The sequence below is a fragment of the Lontra canadensis genome, unplaced genomic scaffold (genome assembly GCF_010015895.1).
Source record: "Lontra canadensis isolate GAN:19392208 unplaced genomic scaffold, GSC_riverotter_1.0 scaffold3, whole genome shotgun sequence".
In the NCBI taxonomy this organism is placed as follows: domain Eukaryota; kingdom Metazoa; phylum Chordata; class Mammalia; order Carnivora; family Mustelidae; genus Lontra; species Lontra canadensis.
The window spans coordinates 51025826-51038837 of NW_022630997.1; the positions used below are offsets into that span (position 1 = coordinate 51025826).

At 37.7% G+C, this 13012-nt stretch overlaps 2 protein-coding genes across 3 annotated transcripts in view; one reads left to right on the forward strand and one right to left on the reverse strand.

Annotated features, from left to right (window-relative positions):
* REEP3 (receptor accessory protein 3) overlaps positions 1-13012 on the reverse strand; it is a 93409-nt gene that overhangs the window by 76391 nt on the left and 4006 nt on the right. The window lies entirely within an intron of this gene.
* LOC116879778 (60S ribosomal protein L30-like) lies at positions 7214-7582 on the forward strand. The gene has a single exon (XM_032878234.1). It carries the CDS (start codon positions 7214-7216, stop codon positions 7580-7582), a length of 369 nt encoding a protein of 122 aa, XP_032734125.1.

Here is a 13012-nt window from a genome sequence, read left to right on the forward strand (position 1 = left end):
TGTCCTGAAATCACTGAAAACCAAACTAAGGATATTTTGCAAGTTTTTTCTCCTTGTTTTAAATGGTAACAATTTAGCAACTCAGTTTTGTCATGGTTTCCTGACACTACTATTTCTTAAAATCCTCAGTACGTTTTCTCTTTCATAACCTCTAGTGCAAAGATTTTCAAACCTGGATGTACATTCTGATCACCTGAGGAGCTTTTAAAACTAAGAACGTCCAGGCCTTGTTCCAGATCAATTAAGTCAGAATCTTTGAGGATGGAGTCTGGGAAAGTTGTTTTAAAAAAGCTTTTACATACCATACAGTGCCTTGTGAGTTCTTATTCTAAATGAAGAATCCAAGGCTTCTCTATGGAAACAGATACTCTTAATTAAACCCATGTTCAGAAAGAGTGAAAATAATTTTACTAAAATTTTTAAAAGGTGAAAGTCATCACTCTATCAACCATATTTATCATAAATCGCTCCATTTTCAACATTTATAAAGCAAAAGAACTGCTTTTCTGGTTCCAAAGCCGTAATTTTAAAGTATCCCATCATACAAAACTTCTTTTTTAAAGGGTAAATAAGGTTCGGAAATCTTGTCTGTTTATCAGGAAGTTTTAGGATTAGTTTGAGGGACTAAATGTTAGCAAAACCTAAGACTGACTGACAAAACCTTAAAACAAGAATCCGGCAAAGAGTAAAAGAAATAAATGGTCACTGATTTCAGAGCTCATTTACTCGCTAACTTCTTTTTCTTGTTTGCTTTTTAGTTTATTCCAGCTTTCACATTTTTTATTGTTTATATTAGGAGTTCATTTTATTTCATGAATTTCTAATCATGTTTCATAAGAAATGTTCCATAACAACCCACTTCATTTATCCCCCAGTATATGGTATATGCTTGGGCTTTCAGCAGTATTCCTGCACTTGTTACAGAAGCTATTGATTCCTTTTCTGATTTCCGCCTTTTTAAACCATTCTCACAGAATCCTCCAGTATTCCTCACTCAAATTGGCCAAAAGTCCTCACATTAAAAAAAAAAAAAAGTGTTATTCAAACTAAGTTGGCCACCCTGTTGGTATTTCTGGGAGACTGCTACAGTAGTATAGAACCATGGAAAACTTATAAAGTTAAAGCTAGTAAATTTACTTACTTTGCATTTCCAAACTAGAAATATCTGCAGACAAATCTGCAAATCTACTAGCTAATTATCTCCCAATCACGTTCCTGAGATGCTGCAAGGTTCTGAACGCCCCCCCCCACTAACCAAGAGAGCACATGGAATGACAAGGGAGCGAGGGGACAGCCTAACAGGCCAAATAATTCCTGGCCATCAGTGGGTGACAGATGTCTCAGCCAGATCACCCCCACAGCGATGCTGACCACATGGAAAATACAAAGCTCTCTATGATTTTCCATTTTCCTCCTTTTCTATAAATGAGGCTCAGCATGTGTAAGAAATCAGAGCTGCATGTTGGTATAAAATTTACTATTAGACATTATTTCCCAACGATACGTTCAGACCCATTCCAGATTCTAGGACTAACCTCACTCACCTCCTTTGTAATCGTAGGGAATGGCTCTGAAACACAACCTGAAAGTTAAATTCTTCTTATGGAGCCATTAGGGAGTTTCAAGTAATGTAATATTTCCAACCAACTAAGCTCTCCAAATGGACAAACAACATCGTTAGGAATACAAAGCAGACCACAGAGTTAAGACTATTATTCTACGTTTCAACATTAACACTCTTTTAGATCTGTTTTAGTCTGGAAGTAGCTATAGTGAAGGCACATGAATTTATACATTTTTTAGACATTGAGTTGCTTTTTATAGCAATATCCCACATATCAAATGGATAGACAAGAAAATTACTGTCATCTGAAAATAAGTGGGGGGGGGGAAGAAAGCTCTTAAGTGTTTATGCACCTACTTCTAGAACCTCAAAAATCCTTTGGATATGTAAGAAATTGGACGTTCTTCATTGGACTCATACCAGCTCTGAGAAAAAGAAGGGACTAGAGACAGCCTGCCTGGTGATATCATAGGGGTTCTGGCCTTCTGTTCACAAACTCTTCACGACAGGTGCAGCCCCTTCCCTCCCTCCATCTGGGGCCTGGCTAAGCACTAAAACTGGCCTCTACACCAGCAAGAAGCATATGGGCTGGGACAGGGTCTGCATCTCCTTTCTGATGGTATCTGCTCCCTATTGTCTAAGCTTGTCCCTTTAAATACTGTATCTTTGTCCTGTCTTACTCTGTCAAGCACATCTTCTTCTTCTTTTTTTTTTTTTTTAAAGATTTATTTATTTATTTATTTATTTTAGAGAGAGTGCAGGTGGAGGGACAGGCTGAGGGAGAGACATAATCCTCAAGCAGACTCTCCACTAAGCAGAGAGCCCAACCTGGGTCTCCATCTGAGGACCCGGAGATCAAGACCTGAGCTAAAATCAAGAGCTGGCTGCTTAGCCGACTGAGCCATCCAGGCACCCCATCCCATGCATTTCTTAAATGTAACAGCTGATATGAAGAAAATATGACACACACTTCTAAGCCATGAAGCACAACGAAGTGAACCAGTCATCCAAAATCAAGATAGAATACCACTATTACCGTTACTTCTGAGCTTTTTCCTTCACTAGGGTATTTCCTTAGAGGTGACCCCGATCCTAAAATTTGCATTTATCATTTTCTTTTCTTTTTGGAAGAATAGATTGCTATTAATATATATATATCTCATATAGTGTTCAGTCTTACCTTTGTTGGGGTCTTTAAAATGGTAACCTATTACATATAATACCATCTGGCTTTTCTTAAAAACAAAACAAAAAACAAAACTCACTATAATTTCCCTAACAGACATCCATGTTGATACTTGTAAGTGGTATCTCATTCAGCTTTACTGCTGTGTAATATTCCATTATGTAAATATACCAACAATCATTTACCCAGTCTCCTCTCCATGTAAACTAGCATTCTTGGTAGATTCTCGCTTTAAGAACCTTCCTATGAATATCCTTGTAAACTTCTCCTGCTGCAGATATCAAGGTCTACCAGGTAGTGGAACTGCTGGGTTGCAAAGTATGTGAATGATGAACACTGTAAGTTTCCAGAGCTGTTACATCTTCCTCTCTTGCCATTCCCAAAAAATGTTGTTCTGCCCATCCTTGCCAACACTTGGCATTTTCAGACTTCTTAATTTTTGCAATGTAGAATGTGTGAAATGGAATTTCAATGTGGTCTTAATTTACATTTTCTTGAAAACTAATGAGTTTTGTGATTCTTTTTATATGTCTAGTTGCCATTGGTTTCATCTTCTAGGAGATGCCTTTTACTTTCGTCCCATTTTTTTTAGATTGTTAATTTTCTTATTGATTTTAAGGAATTCTTTACATTTTCTATCATACTTTGTCATTTATGTTACAAAACTCTCTGCATTCTTCCCTCTCACTGGGCCACAATTCTAGTACTGGCTTCCATTATACCTTCCTGTCCAGCCCCCAACTACTGAGGAATTGAGAAAACAGCAATATGGGTTTCCAAATAGAGTTTTAAAACACATATGCTAAAAACAGATATTTAAAATAATTGGGTATTTTTTTCTCAGAGATTAGCAAAGATAAAATTGTCAGGGATGGCATAGGTGGTAGAAATACACACTCAACTACCATTGTTGAGAATGTAAAGTGAATCTTGATCTTGATAAGGGTGGTGAGACATGAGTATACACATTTGACAAAGCTCACTGAAATTATTGCATGCAAATTCTGCCACACAGGTTGATGGTGTGGCATACTGGCTCAGGTCTGGGTCTAGAGCTAGACGCCACTTAGTTCTGTCACTTAGTAAGTTATTTCACTTCTCTAAAGCCTTGGGCTTCTCAATGGCAAAAAGGGGATAACAGCCGTATCTGTAATATTAGGGTCGTTGTGAAATATAAATGAAATTGTGTGAAAGTGCTTAGAATAATGCCTGATGCAGGAGCGTCAGATGTATGTTAATCAATCATTTATGTTTGTTGCAGGGTATGGAAAGTTCTTCTCTACCAAATCATAACTGTAATGACATTCTCCTGTATTTTCTTCTAAAAGTTTAAATATCTTAGCTTTCACATATAGGCAGGTAGTCCACTTATAATTTATTTTTGAGTTTGCTGTGAAAAAAGGATGTAATTTCATTCTTTTTTCTGAGAGATAACCAAGTTGTCACAACCCTATTAAGTTACCCATCCTTTCCCACCAATTTTGAGTACTACTCGGTCACATCAGATTTCCACACGTGCTGGCTTAGTTTCTGGATTCAGTGATTATGTTCCAGTGATTATGTTCCCTCAAGTTTATCATCAATCACTGCACCAATTCTACACTGTCTCAATTCCTACAACATAATAATCAGTCTTGATATACAACAGGACAAGTCTTTCTTCCTTGTTCTTTTCAACTGTCTTACTGATTGCTAGGTTTTTACTCTCTCCTGTGAACCTTAGGTCATTAGGTTCCATGAAAACAAAAACAATAAAAATCCTGGTGGAATCCCACTGAATTTATAGATTTAGTTGCGAAGACCTGATAATCATTAGCTAATACTGACTCATCAACATGGGCTATCCATTTAGATCTTCTTTTAATGTTCATGTTTTACAACTTTAGTCCCCAGTGTTCCAGACTCTTTAACAGGAGAATGCAATCTGTGTACATTTACTGTCATTACTGACATATTTGAACCCATTTTCTGCTTCTTTTTTTCCCCTGTCCACATGTCCTCCCTCCCCTGTCCCCTTTATTTTGGCCTTCTATATCTCAAATAGCCTCCGTTTCACCCCCCCCCCACTGGTTTGGAAACTATAGATAAATAACCTTTTAAATTGTTGTATCTCTGTATGTGACTAAGGCCTTACCGTTGTCTCCTTGCCTTTCCCCAGAGTGAAAGGAAAAAGCAGAACTAGAAAAAAAGGTGAGAAAAACATAAAGGGGAGGACAAGAGACAGTGAAGGCGCACTTTGAACTGGGGAGTGGAACTGAACACTTGAAGGAAAAGGGGTGCGCGCTTTCCTTCCTCCTTCATATTTCTTTGTCATTTGAGGTAACCAAGGTCTGTTTCTATTGTAACTATTACTGTTAAAATGGCTTACTACTTTCGTTTTTCTAATTAGTTTTTGGGGAGCTATTTTAGTTAAAGCACTACAAGAACTTGTCACTAGCAAAAATTTAAGGTAATGCGGTATAGATTTACCGGAAGACAGTACATTTTATTTCTTAAACTTAGGAGACCATTTGAAACAAAGCAGTATTTGCACCTTTAACCACATAAAATAATACAAGATTTAGGGTTTTAAAATTCCTAAAAAGTATTTAATCGTGATAAGAAAGCATAAACTGTATGTGTATGGGGGCGGGGGAGTTTATCTCCAATTTGTATTTCTTTCATTTACTTGGCAAGGAAAAGGCCAGATTATCTTTTCAGAATATTTTTACACAAAGCTTTCAGGCCACTTTTCTCATAGAATTTTATTATTTATTATATATATTTTATTATTATAAGGCATTAATGTCTTAATGTTTTCAGGTTAAGATTTACACCCTTCTAAGGCCCTTTTATATGGATCTAGGGTTCTATCTTTAAAGGGTACTTTCCCCTATTCATTAAACACCTTAAAACTACCATCATTTCTATTTGCAAGATTAATTTAGGTATATAAAGTGAAAATTGAAAGGATTGTATTTCTGAAAACCAGAAATAAAAACTAAGGTTGATGAAAATTAATGATTTTAAAAAACCCAAATAAACAAATACTGAACAAACAACAATTAGGAGGTTTGTTCACCAATACTGAGATTAGTTGGTGTCCCCAAAAGAAAACAAAAATCACAGGCACAAAGGAGCAAAGAACTGATCATGGCAACTATGACCCTCAGTAGACAACTATCACAAGTTCTCTTCTGTTCTCGTATCTGCACTTTGTTTAAATCCACACTCAAGAATGCCCACTGCCTACTGTTTCTGTGGGCCTCTGGAAGTTTTAAACATAGAAAAGAAGGCAGTTTATCCACTCTACTGTTTTGCTGAAAGTGTATTTTAAATTTTGGGAATCCTAAAGATCGGTGATTGAAGTTTGATGATGTAAAAGTATCACATTAGCGGAATCTTTAGCATATAATTTATTCAGTGCTGTATACATTCATGCTGTTTTCTAATGCCAAAGAATGCCACTTATTAATCTTCACTGATACTGACGTAATACAAGGGTAGTGTATTCATTTACTTAAATAACCAAGTAGTTTCTTTAACCTTAGATTTTATTTAACTGTTCTGAATATAGTTGACACACGATGTTACATTAGTTTCAGGTGTACAAGATGGTGATTCAGTTTCTCTGTAGCTTATGCTATGCTCACCCCCAAGTGTCGCCACCGTCTGTCACCATGCAACCCTATTACAATACCATTGACTGTATTTTCCAAGCTGGGCCTTTTATTCCTATGACTTATTCACTCCATAACTGGAAGCCTGTCTCCCATTCCCCTTCATAGATTTTGCCCATCCCCCCACCTCCCTTCCTTCTGTCAACCATCAGTTTATTCTTTGTAAATTATCTAAGCAGTTTTATTAAATACAAAACAGTTCACAGCTTCTCACAGAAAAGTAATTTATCTATGGCTCTCCATAGGAAACATACAAGTAATATAGACAAGATCTTCATCGAGGGTTCTACTCTCGCTTTCCTGCCCCTAGTGACGGAGAACACACTGCTCTCATGAGACTGTCAGTGTCAATGGTGAACAACTCTGGGTAGTAGAAAGCTTTCCCTCATACACAAAAATAAAACTGTCTTTCCTATAACATCCACCTATTGCCCTAACCTTATATTCACAATAAGGGAAAAATCACTACTGTCTCCACCATGCGACAACTCTTAAATTAAGACAGTTATTTTGTTAGACATTTTTTCTCCTTTTCTAATCTAATCCTTAAAACCTCCTTGGCATTTTAGTTTTTCTCAGGATATGTAAAAGAGATTGTTATAAACTGAACCATGCCTCTCCAAAAAAGATCTGAAGGAGTCCTAATCCCCACTACCTCAGAATGTAACCTGATTTGATAATCACATTAAAATGAGGTAATTAGAGTGGTGGGTCCTCACCCAAAGAGACTTCCGTTCCTTATTAAAAGGAGAAATTTAGGGCGGCTGCTCTCGGTTGGGGCTGTCTCGTACCTAAGGCAGGAAGATGGTGGCTGCAAAGAAGACAAAAAAGTTGCTGGAGTCGATCAACTCTAGGCTCCAGCTTGTTATGAAAAGTGGAAAATATGTGCTGGGGTACAAGCAGACTCTGAAAATGATCAGACATGGCAAAGTGAAGCTGGTCATCCTTGCCAACAACTGCCCGGCCTTGAGGAAATCTGAAATAGAATACTATGCCATGTTGGCCAAAACTGGTGTCCATCACTACAGTGGCAATAATATTGAATTGGGCACAGCATGTGGGAAATACTACAGAGTATGCCCGCTGGCTATCATTGAACCAGGTGATTCTGGTATCATTAGAAGCATGCCAGGACAGACGGGTGAAAGTAAATCACGCAGAATCTTTCTTTAATAAAACTGGTCACAGCTTGTTTTAAAAAAATAAAAATATAAATAAAAGGAGAAATTTAGACACAGAGACCTTCACAAAAATGAAGGCAGAGATAGGGGTGATGATCTATCAGTCATGGAATGACAAAGACTGCCAGCAAACCACCAGAAGCTGAGAGAGTCTTGGAACAGATTCTCCCTCACAGCCCTCAAAAGGAACCAAGGAACCTACCGATACCCTCTCCTTGACTTTTAGCTTCCAGAAGTGTGAGACAATAGGTTTCTGTTGGTCAGGCTGCCCAGTTTCTGGTATTTTGTTATAACAACCCCAGCAACCTAATACATTTCTCAGAAATGGGACATGATAAAAGGTTAAGGAAATTTTCCATAGCAGAATGCTTAGGTTTTGTTTATGGGTGAGAATAATTCTTTCCTAAAATAGACTTACCATTGCTTGGAAACATAAATGCTCTCAGCAATAATATATTTGAATACTTCCTGAAATTATGTTTTGAACGATTGGTTAGTACAAACCTATTACATTTAGTTTTTTCCTATGACTTTTGCTTTCATGATTTCCTCAGTACCCCTACTTTTGCACAACTGATTAAACTGTTCATGGTAGAAGAGCAAATATTCTGGTAACCCTTGGCTCTGTGTTCAAATCCTAATATCTGAACAACTTACTGGACCAAGAAAACTATAACCTATAAACTACACTTTATTTACAAATTTAGAAAGTAGGGAATATGAGAGTTGATGAGCAGAATATATGATTATATAAATTATTTTCAAAGTACACTGTATCAGCAATTTTCATCAATTTTGCAAACTTCTCTGTAAATACTGAAATAGAATTAATTTTGAAATACTAAAAAAATTAAGATCAGCAACAATATTTCATATAGAAAATTTTTAAAAGATATCCTGAGATGCTTATGAATTCCCAAATATCATTTTATAGCCTGTAATTTTTTCCCACAAAGTACACTGGAGCAGTCAACAAAACCATTTCAAATGGAAATGCTGAGCAGACTGTGCCTTGTAAGGGATCACGTCAGTTGAACTTTCTGTAATGATGGAAATGTTTTACTTTTGTGCTAACAGATAGTTACTAAGCTTGAATGCCTATGGAGCACTTGAAATGTAGCTAGTATGACTGAGGAACTTAATGTTTAGCTATCTAAATAGCCACAAGGGTCTAGTGGCACCATACTTTTTTTTGTTTTGAAGATTTTATTTATTTATTTAACAGAGAGATCACAAGTAGGCAGAGCAACAAGCAGAGGAGAGGGGGAAGCAGGCTCCCTGCTGAGCAGAGAGCCCCATGTGGAGCTCAATCCCAGGACCCTGAGATCATGACCTGAGCTGAAGGCAGAGGCTTAATCCATGGAGCCACCCAGGCGCCCCGGTACCGCATTTTAAAAAAGATTTTATTTTTATTTTATTCATTTGAGAGAGAGAGAAAGAGAGACAGAGAGGACAAGCATGGGGAGGGGCAAAGGGAGAGGGGAAGCCGACTCCCCGCTGAGCAGGGAGCTCCAAGAGGCCTGGGGCTCCATCCCAGGATCCTGAGACCAGTGACCTGAGAGAGGCATAACCAACTGAGCCAGCCACGCAGGTGCCTGTCGCACAGCTTGTAGTTCATTCCCTCTCATACATATTTTTCTTCTCTTTTCATTTAAGAGTAATTCTCACCCAGTGGCAATTCTGCCCACTAGGTAACATATGGCAATATCTGGAGACATTTTTGGCTGTCATAACTGGGAGGTACCAAAGGCATCTAGTGGGGGAGAGGCCAGGGATGCTGTTAAACATCCTACAGTGAACAGGACAGGCATCCCCAAGAAAGGATTATCCAGTCCAAAATGTCAAAAGTGCTAGATTAAGAAACCTAGCCATATTTAAAAGATCTTTAAATGAAATTAAAAATACTTTGCATATCATTACAAATGGCCATATAATATTCTAACATTAGCTAGTCTGTTCTTTTTTTTTGTTTGTTTTTGTTTTTTAAATATTTTATTTATTTATTTGACAGAGAGAGAGATCACAAGTAGGCAGAGAGACAGGCAGAGAGAGAGGGAGAAGCAGGTTCCCTGCCGAGCAGAGAGCCCGATGTGGGGCTCGATCCCAGGACCCCAGGACCATGACCTGAGCTGAAGGCAGAGGCTTAACCCTCTGAGCCACCCAGGTGCCCCTAGCTAGTCTGTTCTTAAAATCTTTTGCCAGTGTTCAATATTTCCATCCCAACTGCTGTTTTCTCTGTTCACAGTCTCTTAGCAAGTACACTATCTCACCTGATTTTCAGTTGTAGTGGCCGCTGTAAATTTCACATGACTGAAGCTGATAACTTTACTTCAGTAATAGGGATAAAAGTATGCATAAACTCTTAACCGTTTTGTAAACATGAAGACATTTTTTTTAAAAAGATTTTATTTATTTATTTGACAGAGATCACAAGTAGGCAGAGAAGCAGGCAGAGAGAGAGGAGGAAGCAGGCTCCCTGCTGAGCAAAGAGCCCGATGAGGGGCTCAATCCCAGGACCCTGGGATCATGACCTGAGCAGAAAGCAGAGGCTTTAACCCACTGAGCCACCCAGGTGCCCCATAAACATGAAGACATTTGTAACACAATAACTTTTTCTTATAATCTTTTATTTAACTTTATAAATACGCAAAAGGGCTAATTTAGCGCAAAGGCATAATCGATGACATGTTCACGTTCATGTTCATGTTCTGCTTAACAGAGACTCAGCAGTAGTCTTTTTCCACTTGACAAAACAGTAACATATTTAAGACATTTATTCATTTATTTTTAAAAGATTTTATTTATTTATTTGATAGGGAGGGACACAGCGAGAGAGGAAGCACAAGCAGGAGGAGTGGGAGAGGAAGAAGTAGGCTTCCCTCTGAGCAGGGAGCCCGATGCGGGCTCAATCCCCTGATCCTGGGATCATGACCTGAGCAGACACTTAACTACTGAGTCACCCTGATGCCCCTATTTAAGATATTTAAATTACCTATTTATGCCATTATTATTATAAGACACTCTTTATTCGAACATTATAATCTATACCAAAAGAGGAGAGTATAAAAATCTTCATCCTTAAAGGGTTCAAAAATGCAGTGGAAGAATAAATAGTTAATATACCCACGGTCACAAAAAATGAACAAAAGCAAATTGTTTCTGAGATGAAGGCTAATAAAGGAATCTTGTTGCAAGTTCAGGCCTCTGCAATGAAAACAAGACCTAACAGTTTAGGATGTGTTTTCTGTCTTAATGAAGGAAGACAGAAAAGATGATCTCTTAAAGGGCATTCATGACATATTATATTTTTAAGCTTTCAATGTGCTAAATTTCCTTGAAAATCTTGCTCCTATTTACCTTATTTCTCATGGCCTAAGTGTAGTTTCTGTAAGTATCCTATTCTTAGACACAAATCCTAAACACTTCAGTTATTCACATGATAAATCTCATCAAAACTGGAAAATAAAATCTACTTTAACCTAATTAAAAGATGATAAATTTAGCCATCACTGAGATTTTACAACCATTTAAAAGTATGTAAAGCTCATATCAAGGGAGAAAAATATCACTTATAAATTGTGACTGTCCTCACACTTCCACAAGGATTTAAAAATTACTCAAGATGTTTTCTATTAATCCTACATGATCTCAACACACAAAGGGGAGAAGCAGGATGCTATTACAATAATACTTTTAAGATATGATGCTGGCTTGGACTAGAGTAACATAAGTAAAGGTGATGAAACCTGGGGGGATCCTGTGTATATTTTGAAGGTAGAGCCAACAAGATTTGCTGTAGGATTCAATGCAGGCAATGAGAGAAAAACCAGTATCAAGGATAATCCCAAGGTTTTTGGCCTGACCTACTGGAAGGACTACGCTGTCATTAACTAAGCTGGTGCAGGCTGCCAGGGGAGCCAGACTGAGAAGGAAATGCAGAAGCTCAATTTTGGGTATCTTAAGTTTGAGATGACTTTCAGATGTTTCCAACTGAAGTAAGCACTTGAAAATATGTATGATCATGAGTTCAGCACAGAGGTCTGGGTTGGAGATGTGAATTATGGGAGTGCTCATAGGGAAGAGAAAAAAAATCTAGGAACTGGACTCCTGCGCCTGCCAACTTTAAGAAGTTAGGGCATGTGGAGGAATGTGGCAAGGGAGACAGAGTAGGGAGGGCCAGTGAGTTATGAAGAGTACTTGGAAACAAGTAAAGAAAGCACTTCAAGGACACAGTGAGCAACTGTACCAAAAGCTCCTCGTAAGTTAGATGAGGACCCAACAACTTGGTCATATGGAGGTCACCTCTTGACCTAGAGAATGGCAATTCAGTGGAGTGGTTGGTGGTAAAGCCTACATGATGTGGGTTTGAGAGTGACTCAAAGGACAGGAAGTGGAGAAAGTGTATATTGATTGTTCTTTTGAGGAGTTTTTGCTTTAAAAGGCATGGGAGAGAGAAATGCGATAGTAAGATGAAAAGTCAGCTGAAAGAATTTTTTGTTAAATGGGAGAAATGATAGCATGTTTGCTGACAAAAGATCCAGGAGAGTGAGAAAACATGCTGGAAAGAAGGGAGAAAACTGCCGGAGTATGGTTTTTAAGGTATATAATTTAGACTTTAAAGATACCCATATTAAATATAATCGAAGAGGATCAACTTACTTCTGCCAGATAATAAAATTATGCCAAAACCAAATAAAAGTGTTATTAATGTAAAAAGGGAACTACAGACATATGGAATTAAAAAGGTCTCCAAATTAATCTAATTCTATATGAGAAAGTAGTACTTACCAAATGTCTAGAGTAATTAGTATTCTATATTTAGAAGAAAAAGAAATCACAACGTAAAAAATGAAGAAGTTGAACTGTGTTAAGACTATAAATCCTCGGGGTGCCTGGGTGGCTCAGGGGGTTAAAGCCTCTGCCTTCGGCGCAGGTCATGATCCCAGGGTCCTGGGATCGAGCCCCACATCGGGCTCTCTGCTCAGCAGGGAGCCTGCTTCCCCGCCCCCCCTGCCTGCCTCTCTGCCTACTTGTGATCTCTGTCAAATAAATAAAATCTTAAAAAAAAAAAAGACTATAAATCCTCTTTACAACTAAAAAATAAAATATCTAAAGAAAAGTGTAGATTGAGAAAATTTAAATCAAATATGATTTAAGGTTAATTAAATAAGGAGCTCAGGCAAACAAGTAATTATCAAGTAACCAAGAAACAAAAGGGTAAAGTACATACAGAATATTTGTACAACAGGAGATACAGGAAATATCAGGACAAATATTAAAGCTTGCTAACAGTAAAATTCAAAAGAAAACAATCAGATCTGTCATATTTACTAAGAAAATATGAAAAAATTGAAACACCCAAATCTGGCTACACTGTGAGAAAGACAGTAATCAGACATTGTTGGTGGCAATGTAAAATATT